The following is a 17,544-nucleotide window of genomic DNA, read 5'->3' on the forward strand; positions in this document are numbered from 1 at the left end:
CAGTGCCAGCGCAGCCTGCGGTACCATCCAGGAGTGGAGTCAGTGCCGCTTCCCCAGACCTACCTGACTGCTGAAAGGCTGAGCCTCGGTAGCCAGGGTCCTTCTGAAGCTGGATCTCCTTCAGGGAGAAGATGGAGACATCTGGGCAGAGGGGCAGAGAGAGAGGGGTCAGTCCGGCCGGCTGATGGGATGGGGCGAGCAGGAGGGATGGCAGTGCAGTGCTGCGCCTCCGCAGAGCCTTCCTCTTGGGCTCATCCCTGCTCTAAGTCACCCTGCCCCAAAACATTTCTGTTCTCGCAGCCCCCAGGCTCCCAACCCCACCCTGCTGCAGCAGCGCTCGGCTCCTCTGAGCAAGCAAAGGCAAGCGGCAACCGAAAAGACCTGGCTGCAAACCACCACCCTCAGGCTGCCAACCACAACCCCCAGGCCGCACAGCCGCCTTGCTCCACGTCCCCCGGGCCGAGGGCAGCACACACTCACTGTCGGGCAGGAGGTGCACCCGCTCGCCCAGGCTCTTGAAGTAAGGGTGCCGCAGGGCTGCCTCCGCCGAAATCCGGCTCTTGGCTTCGTACTGCAGAAAGACCCAGAGAAAGGCGGTTACGTTCACACTGCGCGTGCAAAATGGCAGTTGGTGGGGTGTGCAGCACACAGGGTGTGTGTACACCGGGGTGCCTGCATGCGCTGTGCACACGCCTGTGCGAGCTGTGCGCCTAAGCAGTTTCACGAGCTGCCTGGGTGACGGTGCGTCCAAACGCCGTGCACACCACTGGGGCACGCAGGCAGTCACCAGTGCCGTTGGCATGGGCACGAGGGACACCACACACGGTGTGACCACGGGAGCGCACTGCCCACATCACACCTATCTGGTTTTTGTGCCAGAGGACAGCGGGTGAAGGATGGCTCACCACCCTGGTGGGAAGTGGTTTGGGACAGCACCCACCAGGCTGCTGCTGTGCGGACAGGGCTCATGCTGCACTCGCAGCCCCTCTCCTGCCGGGCTCCGAAATCAGCACGAAGGCAGCCGGAGCACTTCGCTCCACCAGAGCCCCTCGGCAGCCACCTGGGCCGCTCTACCACTTACCAGAAGGAGGTTCATCAGCAAGTCAATGCCTTCTGATTCCAGCCTGAGGAAAGGAGGAAATAAAAAGTGGAGCATTACTGCACCCGGGACACGTTGTCAGAGTCCCTGCGGGGGACACGGGGCAGCTGGGACCTCCGGCACGTGGCTGCTGCCAGCACCACATCGAGGAGATGACAGCGGTGTCCCCAGCTCCCGTTTACACCCCGTGCAAGCCCACCGTGCCTTCTGCGTTGGTGCCGTGGGAGGTACCTTGGGGCGTGATTTATTAGCGGCTGGGCTCGGTACTGTGTGAAGTTGTAAGCCTTAAACTCCTCGTTGGATGTTATTCCCGGCCACGTGTCTTCTGTTGGGGTTCCTGGGAAGGGGAGAGAGGGAAACCTGTCGTGCTCACCAGCTGTGGGGCCAAGAGCCATGGCAGCCCCCTGCAGCCCCCTGCACCCCCGGCACCCTCTGCCCAGGGCCGGCAGCGCCGTGCCAGCTCCCCCGGGCGGCCTTGGCTGCGCCCCGGCCCCGCTGCCACAGTCAGCCGCTGCCCTCAAGTGGGCGTTTGGGAGACAGCAGAAGACTCACCCAGCAGCCTGAAGATCAAGTGCAGCTCTTCCTTCACCGTGGAGCCGGGGAACATGGGCCGGCCGGTGACCATCTCGTAGTGGATGCAGCCAACACCCCTAAAGCGCAGCAGGAGCGGCGGCGTTAGCGAGAGAGAAGCCCCAAGGATGCCCCCACAAGCAGGACTGGGGCTGCTGGGGAAGGGAAATCAGCTCTGACACGAACGGCAAGGAGCCCCAGGGGATGCAGAACACAGCCTGGCGTCAGGGAGAGCCCACCACCCTCTGGGCACCCAACGCTGCGGGCACGTGCGGCGCCGCACCACCAGCGGGATGGGAACGCCCGACGCGGGGGCTCGGAGCCCCTCGGGGCACTCAGCTGGCAGCAGTGGCTCACCACATGTCGATGGGCGTGGAGTACTCCGTGGAGCCCAGCAGGACGTCGGGGGGCCGGTACCACAGCGTGACCACCTCGTTGGAGTAGGTTTTGGTGGGGACCGACTTGGCTCTGGCCAGCCCTGAGGACGAGAGGGGTGGGCATGAAGGAGCGGCGCCTTCTTGCGGGGCCGCGTTTTCCCCAGAGGCCAGGCAGCTCTGTGGATGTGGCCACATCCTGCTTTGGTGCTTTGAACTCTGCCAGGTAGAAAGCAGTAGCCAGGCAGAGCCAGCTTCAGGAGCACACACAGAATTGTGTGGGGGTCCTGAGCTGCTCGTGCAGGTCCCCCCCATCCCTCCCCGCTCCAAGCTGCTGCCAGAGACCGCGCGGCCTCTGCCTCTCCCCTGCCCCACCGACCGAAGTCAGCCAGCTTGAGCTCTCCCCTCTCGTTGATGAGCAGGTTCTGGGGCTTGAGGTCTCGGTGCAGGATCTTCCTCCCGTGGCAGTAGGCCAGGCCCCGCAGCAGCTGGAACATGAAGATCTGCGGGGGCAGAAGGGGTTGGCGCTCAGCCCTGGGGCACAGGCAGCAAGAGGCCGAGGGACTCCCAGACTTATGGCCGGGGAAGACCCCTGGAAGCTGCAGACACCTCGTAGAGATGTTCAGGCCTGGCTCACCTTCACGTTGTGCACATTCATCAGGTTCCCGCAGTTATCGAGGTACTGTTTGAGGTCATTGTCCTGCAACGAGAAGCACCCATCGGCACCCATCGGCCTCTCCGTCCCCTGGCCCCCTGCTACCCGCCCGCAGGAGCGCAGCGCCCCCCGGGACCCACCAGGTACTCGAAGACGAGGGTGAGGGAGCGCTCCGTGTGGATGATGTCGTGCAGGGTGACGATGTTGGCGTGCTTGAGGTTCTTCAGCAGCGACACTGGGGGAAGCAGAGGCGGGTTGGGGCATCAGGACCCAGGCACCACGACGGTGGGACGCCCCCGGTCTGCCCGCACTGAGCCAGCTGGGGACCCGGCACTGCTCACCAGGGCCGTGATCAGGGAGAGCCCCCCGTGCCCTCACCTTCCCGGATGGCCGTGCAAGGCGCCCCTTCCTCGTGCTCCAGGCGGATCTCCTTCAGCGCAACGAGGTTTTCCGTCAGCTTGCTGCGCCCCTTGAAGACGGTGGCGTAAGTGCCCTGGGGGAGAGGGAGGAAATGGAGGGCACGCGGGCCGTTTATCGGGGTGGCACAATGGTGACATACTCTGTACCATTTGCAGAAAGGACAATTTGAAGCTAAAGGGCTCAAGCCCATAGCAAGACTTGGTCTGAACAGTGCTAGGTATTAAAGATATTTGGCTCCAGTCTGCCCTTCAGCAGTCCTTTTAACCTAACTTAAATCCTTGAGGGGGTTTCAGCATCTCCTTACCTCTCCCAGTTTGTCCAATTTAACATAGGTCTCCAGCTTCCCAAACCCGATATCCGACTGTAAGAGAAAAAGGAAAACATCACTGGGAGGGATCTCCTCCAGGGAAGGATGAGCACCCAAGGACGCGGGGCCATGATTATTTCAGAGGCAGATTGATTGAGGCAGGCGCCTGCACGACGTGGATTCGTGTCCTGCAGAAGCGGTGCAGGCGAGCATGAGATCCTTCAGAAAACCTCCACAGCCTATCGTAAAGAGCTGATGATGCCCTTTCCATCGGAGAAGCCCGGTGGGATCCTGCGGCCAGCACCCAGCCCTTTTCTTGAGTGCTTTCCTACGTGCTGCTCTGTACTGTAACTCCCCTCACTTCTCCGCTCCTCAAATCAAGCGTGAAAGGGACATTTCCCCGTTTGGAACCGTGACTTGTTAATGTATTGCTGGGACCTGCTCTCCTGTACCCAGTGAAAGAAAGGGCAACCACCGCAAGGCAAGGGCTTTAGGTTTCACTCCTAGCAGACCCCTTACGCTGCACTTCTTTGTGCGCACATAGACACCTCCTCGGTTAGTCCGGGTCATTCACGTGCCAAGGCAGGGGATGGTTCCCAGCACTACAGGCCCAAAGCCCAGGGAAATCCTAGCTCCTGAAGCTTAAATAACAAACCCTGCCGTTCTCTCCTCCCTCCCCACAACAGGCACACCAGATCTGAAGACACCTGCCGACACCTCGCCACTGTGACCGTGCTACTGAGCGCTCCAGGGCAGCAGGACACGCGCGTGCACATTTGCAAACAGGACACCGGGTTTGTGCGCCTACATATGCTGATGCTCTGCAGTAAAGAAACTGAAATGCCAGCATTAATGCAAAGGCTAATTCATTATTTATCGGCATTTACATTTCAACCAGCAGAGGCTCCAGCACTCGTGGCGCTGCAGGAGGTTTCCACCTCCTCCCCTTGGAAGGAGCGGGGCTGGGAAGGGCGCCAGGTGTGTGCAGAGCTGGGTGAAGGAATGCACAGGCCTGGGGATTTGCACGGCAGCGCACGGATTGGCACGTGTAGGGGTGGCATGGGGAAAGGATGAGTGTGTGCATATGCACAGGGGCAAATGTGCATGGGGCACATGGGAACGTGTATTGCTGGGAGTGCGCAGAGAGGGATTTGCAGCGTGTGTGTCTCAGTACAAGGGAGCTTGCACAGGGGGATGTGCCCGTGTAGGTGGGTGGCAACCGACACGTGCACCCGCTGGCTGCTGTATGCACAAAGCGAGGTGCTGTGCCCGCACTGCTTGCTCTGCGCATGGAGACTTACGAGGGAAGCCCGCCGGGACATCCTGCTGAGGGGCTTGGGGAACTCCGGGCTCTCCATCTGCAGCTTCTGCAAGAACTCGGGGGGCAGGCGGATGTCCATGGGCAGGGAGAGGCGCTTGCTGACATCCTGCGGAGAGGGGCAGGAGAGTAGGTGATGAAAGCACCTGATGAAAGAGACTTCCAAGGGGCAGTGCCCTCTATCCAGAGCTGACATCAGTGGCAAAGAAATGGGGGCAACACCCCTGGGTCAGGGGAAGAGGGAAGGTGTGTGCACGGGGATGCGCTCGGGGCTTTGTCCGGTACCATGGACATGCTGAGCGCACCTGCGAGGGCATCAGGGCTCTGAGCAAGGGCATCAGGGCTCTAAGACCACCAGATCCCCACGGATCGAGCACTGGCTCTTCCAGCCAGCAGGCAGGTAACAGCCAGAGCTGGCCACGTCCCTCCTGCCCCCCAGCAGCACTTGCCTCCATGGAGAAGCGGCGCTGGTTGTTGTTGCGGTAGCGCACGGCCATCGGGGACTGGCCTTCCACCTCGGAGGGGGAGATGGGGGCCGTGTCGGCTCGGAAGTCCCTGCCCAGGTGCTCCAGCTGCAGGTGCCCTTGAGCCAGGTCTGAGGACAAAGAGAAAGGACAGCGAGCTGCTGGAGTGGCAGAAGTACCACCACAGCCCTTGCCTTGATGGAAAGGGAGCAGGGCAGGGAGGTCCAGAGATGCTCCAGGGCCACGGGAAAATCCTTTTCTGTCTCCACACCCAGAGGCAATACCCGCTGTTTGCTACAGGCTCCTGGTGCATGGGTCAGCATTCATCTCGGCTTCCCAGCCTTATCTTCACTAACGTCACCTTAGACAAAACGTGACATGTGCTATAGGGACATCTAGGTGCCTGACCGCGGCTCTGGATCTGGCAGTCATTTATTGCAAAACAAAACACTGCGAGCTTTCCTGCCCCAACCTGCTGCACTTAGCCAGACGTGCCACCATCCTGAGAAACACAAAAGTCTCCTTGAAAACCAAACCAACTTAGGAAAATCGCTCTCCTCTTGGGACTCCGGGTGTGAAGCCTCATCAAGCCCAAGAAACCCTGAAAGGAGCAAAAAATCAGAACAAAATAAGCCATTGAGCTCCCTCTGGCCTCCAGTTTGAGGCTTGCACTTAAAGCTCCTCACTCGGTAATTAACGGCTGGCTGGTAGGAAGTGGGTTCCCTGATTCATGGGGAGGCAGCGCTAACTGGGCGTACTGGGACAGAGGAGGCAGCACTAACTGGGTGTGCTGGGACGGAGGAGGCAGCGCTCTGTAGGCTGCACGGAGGCCATCCCTCCCCGCTATGCCTAGCGCAGATTTCGGTGCCCGATTGCGGCGTGCTCGGGCAGCCAGCGATGATCTCACTGCTGAGGAGGGGCGAGGGAGGGCTGGGACCTGGCCGCACGTTGCTCATCTGATGGATGAGAGGTGGCAGGCAAGTGACCTGGGAAAAGATGTGGTTTCCTGCCGTGGGCACGGGGGAGAAGGGGACCTGCGAGCTGAGGGACGTGGGGTGCCCTCTACATACAGCCCGCACCCACGGGAGGGGTGCAGCCCATGCCAGGGGTCCCCCAGCACCTGAAACCATTCCAGGAGATTTTGTATGGGTGGGCAAGGAGGCGCAGAGACGTCCCTTCTCCCAGCACTGCTGCGGGGCTCCGGTCCCTGTCCCTTTCTGGCCACCTGTCTGTGCAGGAGCAGCTAGGAAACCTACCCTGAATTAAGCACAGGTACGGAATTAGCATGGATCAATTAAACTGGATCAAAGCTTTTTAGCTTGTTCACCTCCTAAGCAAATTATCTGAAACAAAATCAAAGGCCATTTAACATCTGACCAAACAGAGTTCAACTAATCCACTTTAAAAGATAGTTTGGGTGAATTTGTGCTGGTCCCTCGAGCCCAAGGTCCTGCTAAAAGGTGCAGCCTGTCCCCAAAAGGCACAAGGTCTGTCCAAAGCGGCAGCCCACCAGCTCTTCATCCACAAAAGCACCCACGGCAAAGCCCAAAGGCAGGACCACAAACCAGCCTCCCAGTGCACGTGCAGGGCAACAGGACACGAAAATGCCGCGAATTACCACAAGATGAAAACAGCACCTAAAACTACACCCAGGACTCGCAGAGATGAGGGGAATGGTGCCCTGGGGCCAGAGGCGGGCTGGAAGTGCCAGCCCAGCCCTAACGGTGTCCCTGACCCCGGGTCCCGCAGGGCTGGTGCTGCCCCGGGTGCCCAGGACCTCTCCGGGTGCTCACGGGAGGCGCCGTGGGCGTGCAAACCGAGGGCCTGCCTGGTTCTGCTCGGCGTTTCACGTGGCTTGCAGCGAGCCCTGACACCCTGCGAATAATGAGGCTGCATGGGATATCAAAGCAAATTAAAGCGAGACCGCAGACACGGCGGCTGCCTTTGACGAGCCTCCTGCCTTTTTTTTTTTTTTTTAATAAATATATTTAAACACTGTCTCTGCCAAAACAAGCTTTGATCTCCCAAGGAAAGGGGCCAGAACCCTTCACTCCTTGCCTGACTTATAACTTTTAATTACTTTGCTAAGTGTGAACTCTCCTCTCAAAGCTCTGTTGCACTCATGAGGCAGGGCCGCACGCGGATCTGGGATTATTCATCCTCCTTCCTCCCCCTCATCCTCACTTCTTTGTGGCCGTGCGCTCCAGAGGCCAGATCCGGCTCTGATTTATGCCGTTTGACCTGGGAGTTACGCCGGCTTCGCAGCCCTTTTCTGGCCTCAGAGGACAGACCAGGCCGTGGCTGTTCTGGGGCAAAACAGCTCCGGAGCAGGCACGAGCTGGTGCTGAGCACCACCAGCCCTTATCAAAGCAAGACTCAGCACCTCTGCAGATCCGGAGCACAGAGAGTGCCTGGGGAAGGGCAGGAGGGAGGGGAAGTCCCCTTGCCTTCAGCCTCCAGGGGAGCTGGAGCAGCCACGGTGAGGTAGATGCAGAGATGGTGCTGGCTCTTGTCGAGGTTCAGACGCTGCCCAGGGCCCAGCCTGGGCTCTCCATAACCCAGGATCTTTCCTCCACCCGAGCAGAGGCCGTGGTGGTGCCCAGGGCAGAGGCACGGCGGGGTGGGGGCACGCAGGACACCTCAGTGGGCTGCCAGAGCTCTGAGCCCAGCACCCCTTCCCTCTGGGCATCGCCGGGCTCTGCCAAGGTGACATTGCCCGCGACAGGACGTGTCCATGCCGGAAAGCTGTTTGCTTTTCCATTTGCTGGCTCTGCTTCTCCCGGACCTCCCTTTATCGGCCTCCGCGGCCGGCAGCGAGGTCGTGGGAACTGGAGGCTGGGGAGGACGGGGCCGGGGACTGCCCACCGCAGACCCTGGTGGTGTCCTCCCACGGGGTGTCCTTGCCTTGTCCCCCTGCCAGAGCAGCTCTGCACGTGCGGAGCATCTCACGGGCAGTCTGCTGCTCCTCCCCAGGGACGGGGACACGGACGGGGACACGGACAGGCCACCCGAGCTCAGGGCCCGCAGACGGCCGTGACCTCTGAGTGCTGATAACCTGCCATTTCTGATGCTGGGGGGGGGGAAATAAAACCTGCAAACGACTCCCTGAGGGGTTGTGCGAGGTGATGAAAGAAAAACCCCACTGTGCTGATCCGTGCTGTGAGCAGTGCCCTTCGTGTGCCCCTCCAGCCCAGGCAGCTCCCACGAGCTCCAAGCCCCCAAGGCAAACCCCACAGAAGAGCGGCTTGTGCATAAACCCCATTCTCATCCCCTCCAGCACCCCCAAAGTGACCCTGCTCCCCTACACATCCAAAGCGCTCCCCACCAAGGCCCCCCCAGGCACACGGCTGTGGGGGGAGCGCTCCCGGCTGCGAGGAGGGGGGCACAAAGCGGCCAGGAGATGTCTCAGACAGATGTGGTTATTGGGGCTCTCCAAAAACAGCCGCAGCAGTGGGATTAAGGGCGCCGTGGGGTGACCCCTGGGGGCTGTTTACACCCCGGGGAAACTCAGGCAAGAGGGAGGGAGCGGTGGGCACGGCGGGCAGCGAGCCTGGCTGGGCAGGGGGCTCGGCTGCAAGGCAGGGCTGTGCACGGGGGACACCGGGATGTGGGGTGTCCCCATGGGGAGCGAGGTGTTGGGGTGGCACCGGGGGTCCCACAGCCCTGCCGTGCTCCCAGCTCCACGCAGGATGATCTGATCACACCGTGGCACTGCCTAGTGCCGGCCCAACTCTTCCCAGCTCTCAGTCCCGCTCTGACTTTGCTCTTTTCCTTTCCCACCTACTTCAGGAGTGACACCGAAAGCCCGAGGACAGGCAGATGCTGCACGCGCTGCTTTGCCGTGCACGGACAAAGGAGGTGCCGTGACCAAATCCTCGTTACAGCAGCAGAACGGGGAAATCGCCTCTCCGACAGCCTCAGCTGGCACGGCGGAGGTAACGAGCCCGGGCTCAGCCATCCCAGGGCCGAGGTGCCCCGAGGGAGGCAACAGCAGCAGCAGCTGTCAGCGCCCGGTGCTTTCTTAGCCTCGCACCATTTTATCCTCACGGCTTCTGCGCATCTAATTAAGGGCTCAAGTCTAATTATAGCCCCGGCTGCTTGCTAGGGTGTGAGGGGCGGTGTGTGCATGTGAGGAGCAGGGAAGGAGGATGCGGAGAGATGCTGCGGAGGGCGGCTGGGGTGTCTGGGGGGGTATGAGGGGTGTCTGGAGGGGTATGAGGGGTGTCTGGAGGGGTATGAGGGGTGCCAGGAGCCGCAGGGGTGAGGAAAGGCAGCTCTGCATCGGTTACTGCCTCTCTCCTTTGGAGCAGGCTCGCTGGCAGAGACGAGCCCTCCCTGCTGGGCCAGCCACGAGTGCCAGGCAATTACATCACGGCCTCGGCCCCTGCTTGCAGCAAAAGTTTCTAGCAATTGTGGCTGCAGGGTGAGGGGAAAAAAAAAACAAACAACAACAACAAAAAAACACGAACGTGACCCGAGCGGAGCCCAGGGCAGTGACACACGAACATGAACGGGCTGGCCCGGACAGAGCTGTTTTGCTAGGAGGCAGCAGCAAGCCCACGACGTGCTCGCCGGGGGCGGTTCAGCCTTGCACCCGCAGCAGCGAATCGCCCCCCGGCTGGCTCAAGCCCAGCTCCGTCGGGTTTCCCAGCGCCGCCTGCCAGCAGCTCGCCCTGCCTGCCCCTGCACGGCCGCCCCGCTGCGAGCTGCTGGGGCTCCTGCCCGCAGCGCTGCCTCTCCCGTGCCGAACCCGCAGCAGCCAGCCCAGCCTGCCCCAGCCTGCCGCGAGCGCTGCTCAGCACCGCTCGGGGAAGGGACGAGCACCGCTGCGCTCGCAGAGCTCCCGGCCCTCAACCTCTCCTGCACTGTGGAAACTGCACCCCAAAGGAGAAGGCTGCGGGTCCGGGAGGAAGCTCAGCGAGCCCCAGGTGCGCCCTACGTGCACCCTAGGAGCCCCAGGTGGACAGACAGCAAGGTCTCTGGGTTTGGTGGCAGCGGGTGCTGGCAGCCCCTGGGGGCTCGAGCATCGTCGTCACTTTGGGGTGGGCAGGAGGAGATCCCACGCTTTCACGCTCTCCACCTTAACCACAGATGTGTCGTTCCTCTCTGCTCTGTGCAAATACCCGTCCCTCCTCGAGACTTGCCCTGTGCAGGCATAAATCTCTCTACAGATCAGGTTTAATAACAAGGTGTTGCTAATCCTGCCGCACGGATGGGGAGAGGAGCGCAGACAAAGGGGCAGCGGCTTTCCACGCGGCCGGCGGCGGGGGCCGGGGGCTCCTTACCTTCATTCCTCTGGTTGTTGAGCTGGTTGAACTGCTCCGTGAACTCCGTCAGCGACTCCTCGATGGTCTCCGTCCGAGGAACCGAGAGCGAGAACCTCCGCTTGAAGTTTTTCATCTTGTTCATTTTACCTCGTGCCCTGAGGGACGGCGGAGCCCTGCGGGGAAGGGGACGGAGCTGGCTGCGGGGTGGGACAGACCCGCAGCCCCCCAGGCACCGGGGCCAGCAGCACCCAGAGCTGCACGTCCCTGCTAGGATCCCTGGGCATCCTCTGTGCCGGAGCCACCAGGGGAATCAGGAACCTCGTGTCACCGGGAGCTGACTGTGGTCAGGAGGTGCACGGGGCTTTTTCTGAGCTAATTGTCAGAGGTGAGCCCAGGGCAGAGCTGTGGACACTGAGTCATGGGCGTCAGCGCAGGGCATGCCTTAGAGCTTGCTTGGAAACTCCAGGAATGCCTGCAAAAGGGAAAAACATGGCAAAAGCAGAAGGAAAGCAAGAAAGAACGAACAGCGAGAGAAAAGACACCTTCCCAGGCAGTCCGGTCTCCCTGCTCTGCCCTTGCACAAAAAACTTCCCGAGCCAGCAGCAGGGTGCTGGGGGGAGCCAGGACCGGCCGGGGGGTCCCTGCCAGGGAGATGCTCTGAGCTTGGTCTGCTCACAAGCTCTTCATTGACTCAGATCCGGTACAGGCGCTGGAATCTCCTTAGCCGGAGATCTGATTAGAGCAATAAACCCCTTAAACGAAGAAAACCCTCAAGGGACACATGGCGAAGCGTGCTGCGCCCGAGCAGCCCCACGAGCGGGCTGAGGGGGCTGGCTCTGGGCGTCTCCACCTTGCCCGCCTGCCAGGCTCGTCCTGGTGCTGGGAGCGGGCAGGACAAGAGCTGTGTGTGCACGGCCGGCTCCGTAGCACCAGCCCCGCCGCACTCAGGACTTGTTCCTCCTGCCGAGCACAGACCTAGCGAACGGCCATCTCACCCCAGAGGTGCAGACGTCGGGGTCTCACCCCTGACCAGCCCTGGCAGCCCCCAACCCATCTCCCAGGGTGTTTCCATTTGACAGCACCGCGCTCCTTTAACGCTGCTCTCCTCACCCAGCAGCCCAAGGGGGGATTTTAAGTGGGAAATCAGCCCTCGGGACCCAAAGGGCACCCAGAGCTACCCGGAGGGGGGCTCCATCCTGCACCCCAGCAGCCCCCAGCCCCTCTGCCCCAGCCCCCTCCGGGCCACGAGCACGAAGCCGCCGCGGTCGCATTCCAGACGGATGCGCTCAGCCGCAGCATCCGCAGCCAATGCATCGCGTCGCCAGGGCGACGGGAACACTTGGGCCGACATGCCTGCATCTGAAGGCTTAAAAGATTACCCTCAGCAACACAAACACTGCTGGCGTGGCTGCCACGCTCGGCTGCGAGGCACGGCCTCCTGCGGCGGGTGCAATCCCCCGAAAATCCTTGGGATTATCCTTGGGATGCACCCGAACGCCGGGGACCCGCTCCCCTCGAGCGCCCTGCTCAGTAGGAAGCCCCATTCACCTCCCACCCTCAGCGATGCAAAACCCGAAAGCTGAAGGCCCCGCGGCGCTTGCATATGCGGGGGTATTTGGCTGGGGGTGGGAAGAGAGGCCAGAGGCTGCTTTGAGTTGCAAAGCGAGCAAGGAGGATGCCAGACGCATCCACTTCGGGCCTCAGACATTTAAATGTTTTCTCAGCTCTACAGGAGCACGCTTTGACAGCGAGATGCTGACGCTAATGAATGCGGCATTAACAAAGTCTCCAGGCTGGTGCTTTTCTCATGGCCAACAATAAAATCTCCGAGCAGCCTCGCTCCTCCTGAAGGGCAGGCAAAGCTTTGGAGACCGCTTTCCCAGCCCACGGCTCTGATCCGGCTCCTCACCTCGCAAACTGTGCAAGTTTTACCCTTAGGCACCGCCGGCGAGTGGAAGTGACACTGGTGTCATGGGCACCCAAGGAACTAAACTGGCCTGAAGAGCTCTGCTCCAGCTGCGCACGCAGACACTGCTCGAGCAGCACGCGTACGAGGTGCAGATGCTCCTGGGCTCTTGCACTCCCAAATTACCAGGCAGGGAGCAGGGGAAATCTGAGCTGCTCCCAGCAGGTACATCACAGGCTCAAACAAGAGACAAACTCCCCACATTAACCTCCAGCTAATCTCAATGATTATTCTTCAAAAATGAGAGCATACACAAGTTTCCTTACGCCTCTGGTGAAGGCTGTGCTCACAAACTGCAGGCTGGCAGCACCCTGAGCCACCCTTGCACACGCCCGTGCAAGGGCGCTGCGGTTACCTGCCTTCAGCTGGGCGCTGCTCACCCCTCTGCCACCTCCCCTACGGGCACCGTGGGCGCTGCTGGCACCTTTGGGATCTCCAGCCCCTTCCTTCAGCAGGACCACCCTCCTGGGGCTGGGGGGGAGTGGGCTGGGGGCTGCTGCACCCCTCCAGCACGCCCGCCGTGCCCGGTGGCAGCGGTCACCCCTCCGTGCTGGGGACAAAGCGCTGCCCTGGCAGGAGGGGCACGGGATGGTCGGAACAAGCTGCACGGCGGGACCAGAAGGTCAGGAAAGGTGCTGAGCACAGGCTTTGCCCCCCAGGCAACCCCACAGCCTCCAGAAGGGCCCTCGACTCCAGGACCAGGGAATAAAACAGGGGAAACAGCACAGAGGTCTTTCCATCTCTTCCCTCTTAACAGCGCGGATGGTTAGAAGGCAAGCACCTTAGCACTGACAAATTTGTGCTCCAGATTGCTCTGAATCCTTCCCCTCCCTGCCATCAGCAGGAGTACCAGCAGCTACAGGCTGCTAAATATAAACCTCCTTGGAGAGGAAGTGGGGTGGGGGAAAAAATAGCACCGGGAGCGCCAGCTACCTCTGCTGCTCCGCGCGAGCCTGCCCTGCGCTCGTTATCTTTATGGCTCCGTGTAATTGCGGCTGTTCTTTCCAGGCAGCCCCGGACCTGCTTGGCATCTGCTGATGGGGTTCACGTCGAAGTGTTTGTCAGGTGGATTTTATGGGCTCGTTCTATTCTTAGCCTTCCACGCCTGCCGGCGAGGCGTTTGCTCTGTCCCACGGGGCCGCTCGGATCCAGGTGTCCCACGGCTGGGATTCAGCCCCCCTCCAGCAGCGGTGGCATCCCACGTCCTGCCTGGGTGCACGCACATTGCATGGGCAGGAACACCCCATGGGGTGCGAGGGGCTTCGTCCCCCCCTTGGGGAGGGGGTAACCTGCAGCTGCATTGTTTTAGGAGATGGTTTTGGGAGAAGGCATCCCCTCCACAGCTAAAGGGAGCCGCGCAGCCTGCTCCCACAGCACAGATTTCCAAGGAATTGTTGCTTGCGGCTGCCTATTTTCCCCGAATTTTAGCAGCAGTGCGCTAAAGGAAGCAGGGGCACTTACTGGCTTGCTGCGAAAGTGACACTTGGTAAGCGGAGCGATGAGATCACTCGTTTTACAGCCCCGAGGCTCTCAAAGCTCCCCGGGAATGAGGACAGCCCCTGGCCGGAGGCACCTCGGGGATGGAGGAAGGCGGCTGACTGCCGACATGCCGAAACACGACGTGGCGCGGTAGGGCACGCAGGGGGGGGAAGCGATCTAAAATGGCAACGGGGAATTTAGGCATCAACAGGCAAAAATGAAATCACTCAGCCTGGACTTTGGCCAAGAAACGGGGATTAAAGCCAGCCGCGTGAATGATCTGCATTTACTGTAATGTAGTCAGATAGTAAATACTTGGCTAAAACACTTCAAAGAGCCCAAAGCTGAATCCCGTCAGGAAAGCTAATCACATGCTCCAGACGAGATGTTAACAATTCTTTAAACGCCGCGTTCGGAGCCACATTCGCTGCTCTAGCACCGACCGCGCTCGCTATTTTTCAGCGAGCTATTCCCACAGGCATTCGGGCTGCGACTCTCCCCGTGAATCTCTCGCATTTGCACAGAAAACCCCCCTGGCTCTCTGCCGGGAAGCCAAGAGGCAGGTATTTTCGGCACAGACAAACCATCTTCAGCCTGCGGAGCTCTCCCCTTCCTCCTTCAGCGCATTGCAGAGGCTCGGAAGCAGGGCTTTCAAGCCACAACCACTTTATTGCTTCTCACAAATAAGTCGCTCCTTTTTTTTTTTGTTGTTGTCGTTGCCATTTTAACAGACTCCTGCCCTCATTTCACAGCTGAAAAGGTGGAAGGCTTGGAGGGAATAGTCTGCTTTTTTAAACCCCAACCCCCCCGAGAGATTAACAGTTGTGTTTACAAGGCAAAATGAACAGTCCTATTCAGCAGTTACAGCCCATGCTCCCAGCTATTAGGTAGCACTGATTTGCTCCTGCAAGTATCGGGGAAATGGGGAATTCTGCTGGTGGAGCCCTGTTTGCTCTGCAAACACGGCTATCGTGCAACGCTGCGTGTGGCTACAGGGCTGAGCAAACACCGCGCGGAGGCACCAGTTGAATACGTGCCCCTGCTCACATCGCAAGGCCTGGAGACCGAAGTCGGAGCGACCAAGAGCTCAGCAGAGCAGCCCTTGAGCCCTCTCCACCCAGCAGCAGAAGCCGTCCCCGCTTCGCTCCTGGCGCAAACCCCGGCGCAGAGGGAGGGCAGGGAGAAGCGGTGCGAGCTGCTGGGCGATGGGGGAGCGGTTGGCTCCTCCGTGGGACACATCCTGCATGGATTCCTCTTCCTCCTCCTCTGCTCTCCTGGCCTCGTGGGGCCAGAGCTCGGTCCTTGGATGTGTGCAGAAAGGGAGAGATTCGGGGCTGGTCTTGGGAGTCAGGCAGAAACCACAGTTGGCCTCGGGGACAACCTCGATGCCGAATTTGCTGCAGCAGCTGGGAATGCCAGCAGGGCAAGGGCAGAGGGGCAGGGAAGGATACCAGCCCCTGACCACCAGATGGATGTCTCCCCGGCTGCTCAGCTGTCGGCACAAATTCCTCCCCGGGGTAACGAGCTCCCAGCCGCTCCCTCCCCGCGAGGGATGCCACGGAGCAGAGCACAGCCCAAGCACCACGAAACATTCGTTTGGATGGACAGAGCTGCTCTGAGAACCAGCACAGCCCTGCAGAGAGGGGGCCGCATCCTGGGAGCCCCTGGGACAGGCAGCAGACCCTGCCCACCCCACAGCTGCCACCAGGACCCTTTTCTGTGCGGCTCTTTGTAGCAATGACACCCAAAAAGGGGAGAGATGAGGGGAGAGAGCGAGGCCAGCTCTCCTCCCTGCACGTTTGCCTCCCGTTGCTGAGCTCTGCTATGCAGGGCCCTGACATTTCCCTGCCATACAGGAAACAAAGCCCCTGCCAGGAGGTCGTGGTCCTGCAGGGGAGGGAGTGCAATCAATTCCTATTAATCTGTGGGAGCCCTGCAGCAAACAGCAAGCCCATCATCCCAGGGCAGAGACCGCGCTGGGCATGATTGGAAAGGAAACTTCGGATCTCCAGGGAGTCTGTCCACCCTCGTGTTAAAATTTTTCTCTCTCCTGTATTGGCTCCTATGATTACAACAAATGCAGTGCACCAGGAAGGTGATTACAGCAGCCAGGAGTTCGCTGTCCTCTCTTCTCACATCTGCTGATCAGGGGAGGCTTGGGAGGAAAAAGTGGCTGGAAAGCTGCCTGGCCGAGAAGGACCTGGGAGTATTGGTGGATAGTCGGCTGAATATGAGCCAGCAGTGTGCCCAGGTGGCCAAGAAGGCCAACGGCATCCTGGCCTGTATAAGAAGCAGTGTGGCCAGCAGGTCTAGGGAAGTGATTGTGCCCCTGTACTCGGCTCTGGTGAGGCCGCACCTCGAGTACTGTGTTCAGTTTTGGGCCCCTCGCTACAGGAAGGACATGGACGTGCTCGAGCGAGTCCAGAGAAGGGCGACCAAGCTGGTGAGGGGTCTGGAGAACAAGTCTTACGAGGAGCGGCTGAGGGAGCTGGGCTTGTTCAGCCTGGAGAAGAGGAGGCTCAGGGGCGACCTCATCGCTCTCTACAGTTATCTGAAAGGAGGCTGTAGAGAGGTGGGGGTTGGTCTATTCTCCCACATGCCTGGTGACAGGACGAGGGGGAATGGGCTAAAGTTGCGACAGGGGAGTTTTAGGTTGGATGTTAGGAAGTACTTCTTTACCGAAAGGGTTATTAAGCATTGGAACGGGCTGCCCAGGGAGGTGGTGGAGTCACCATCCCTGGAGGTCTTTAAAAGACGTTTAGATGTAGAGCTTGGGGATATGGTTTAGTGGAGTACTTAGTGTTAGGTCGGAGGTTGGACTCGATGATCTTGAGGTCTCTTCCAACCTAGAAAAATCTGTGAATCTGTGAATCTGTAAAAATGAGCCTGTAGCAAATGCATGAGGCTGGCTTCCACCCCAGCTCTGTCTCCGCACGCCTTGCCTTCCCCAGCTGTATGTCGGGAATGATGATGCATCCTTCCTCCCTTCTCATTTCTTTGCCTCCTCCTCGGTCACGGGACCCTTGCCGGCAGCAGCCTGGTTTGTGGGGCACACGCAGGGCTTCCACCCTCCTCTCCGCAGCAGCTTCCCTCACTGCGATGGTGCCACGGGACATCATTGGAAAGGAAACGACAGCACAGGTGAAACTCCAGCCACACACAAAGACATCCTGGGAAGGCAAATGCTACAGACAGCTTCCCGCAGCCCCAGCCTTTCCAGAACCTATAACCTGTGCCTGATGCACAGCTGGGAGCAGGAATCGCCGCCGCTCTGCTCGATGCGGCTCCGCTCCCCGTTCTCTCAGTGCTGACAATGAGCCCAATAACACGAGCGCACAAAGGAGGTTTGTTCTGCCTCCTGCCGTGCCCACAGCCCTGCATGGCGCAGCCGGCAGCTCTCCCTTGGCTCTTCCCTCCCCGGCCCGTGGTGAGATCAGGGCAGCGCCCAGGAGGGCACTAAAATGACCCTCGTTATTCCGGCAGCCACAAACACTGGGTGCTTATTCCTTGGCAGAGGGCAACCTGAGAGAAGCGTCCAGTGTTCGGCTGCATCAACAATAGGCCGATAACAGGCAGCTCGCCCGCTGCAGCAGGGCCTCAATGCCTGCCTTGTTGCTGCCTGGGA

At 60.1% G+C, this 17,544-nt stretch overlaps 1 protein-coding gene across 2 annotated transcripts in view; it reads right to left on the reverse strand.

Annotated features, from left to right (window-relative positions):
- CDK18 (cyclin dependent kinase 18) overlaps nucleotides 1-17,544 on the reverse strand; it is a 34,953-nt gene that overhangs the window by 4,311 nt on the left and 13,098 nt on the right. For both annotated transcript variants that reach the window (XM_083812516.1, XM_083812515.1), the window contains exons 2-15: nucleotides 10,493-10,647; nucleotides 5,193-5,338; nucleotides 4,727-4,852; nucleotides 3,423-3,479; nucleotides 3,077-3,191; nucleotides 2,839-2,933; nucleotides 2,681-2,743; nucleotides 2,423-2,546; nucleotides 2,027-2,147; nucleotides 1,652-1,749; nucleotides 1,331-1,436; nucleotides 1,082-1,124; nucleotides 481-571; nucleotides 64-141 (exon numbers count right to left, since the gene is read on the reverse strand). In XM_083812516.1, coding sequence (XP_083668642.1) covers nucleotides 64-141; nucleotides 481-571; nucleotides 1,082-1,124; nucleotides 1,331-1,436; nucleotides 1,652-1,749; nucleotides 2,027-2,147; nucleotides 2,423-2,546; nucleotides 2,681-2,743; nucleotides 2,839-2,933; nucleotides 3,077-3,191; nucleotides 3,423-3,479; nucleotides 4,727-4,852; nucleotides 5,193-5,338; nucleotides 10,493-10,616 — 1,387 coding nt within the window. In that variant the 5' untranslated portion in view covers nucleotides 10,617-10,647. The remainder of the gene's footprint in view (nucleotides 1-63; nucleotides 142-480; nucleotides 572-1,081; nucleotides 1,125-1,330; nucleotides 1,437-1,651; nucleotides 1,750-2,026; nucleotides 2,148-2,422; nucleotides 2,547-2,680; nucleotides 2,744-2,838; nucleotides 2,934-3,076; nucleotides 3,192-3,422; nucleotides 3,480-4,726; nucleotides 4,853-5,192; nucleotides 5,339-10,492; nucleotides 10,648-17,544) is intronic.

Source organism: Anser anser, assembly GCF_964211835.1.
Source record: "Anser anser genome assembly, chromosome: 27".
Lineage (NCBI taxonomy): Eukaryota > Metazoa > Chordata > Aves > Anseriformes > Anatidae > Anser > Anser anser.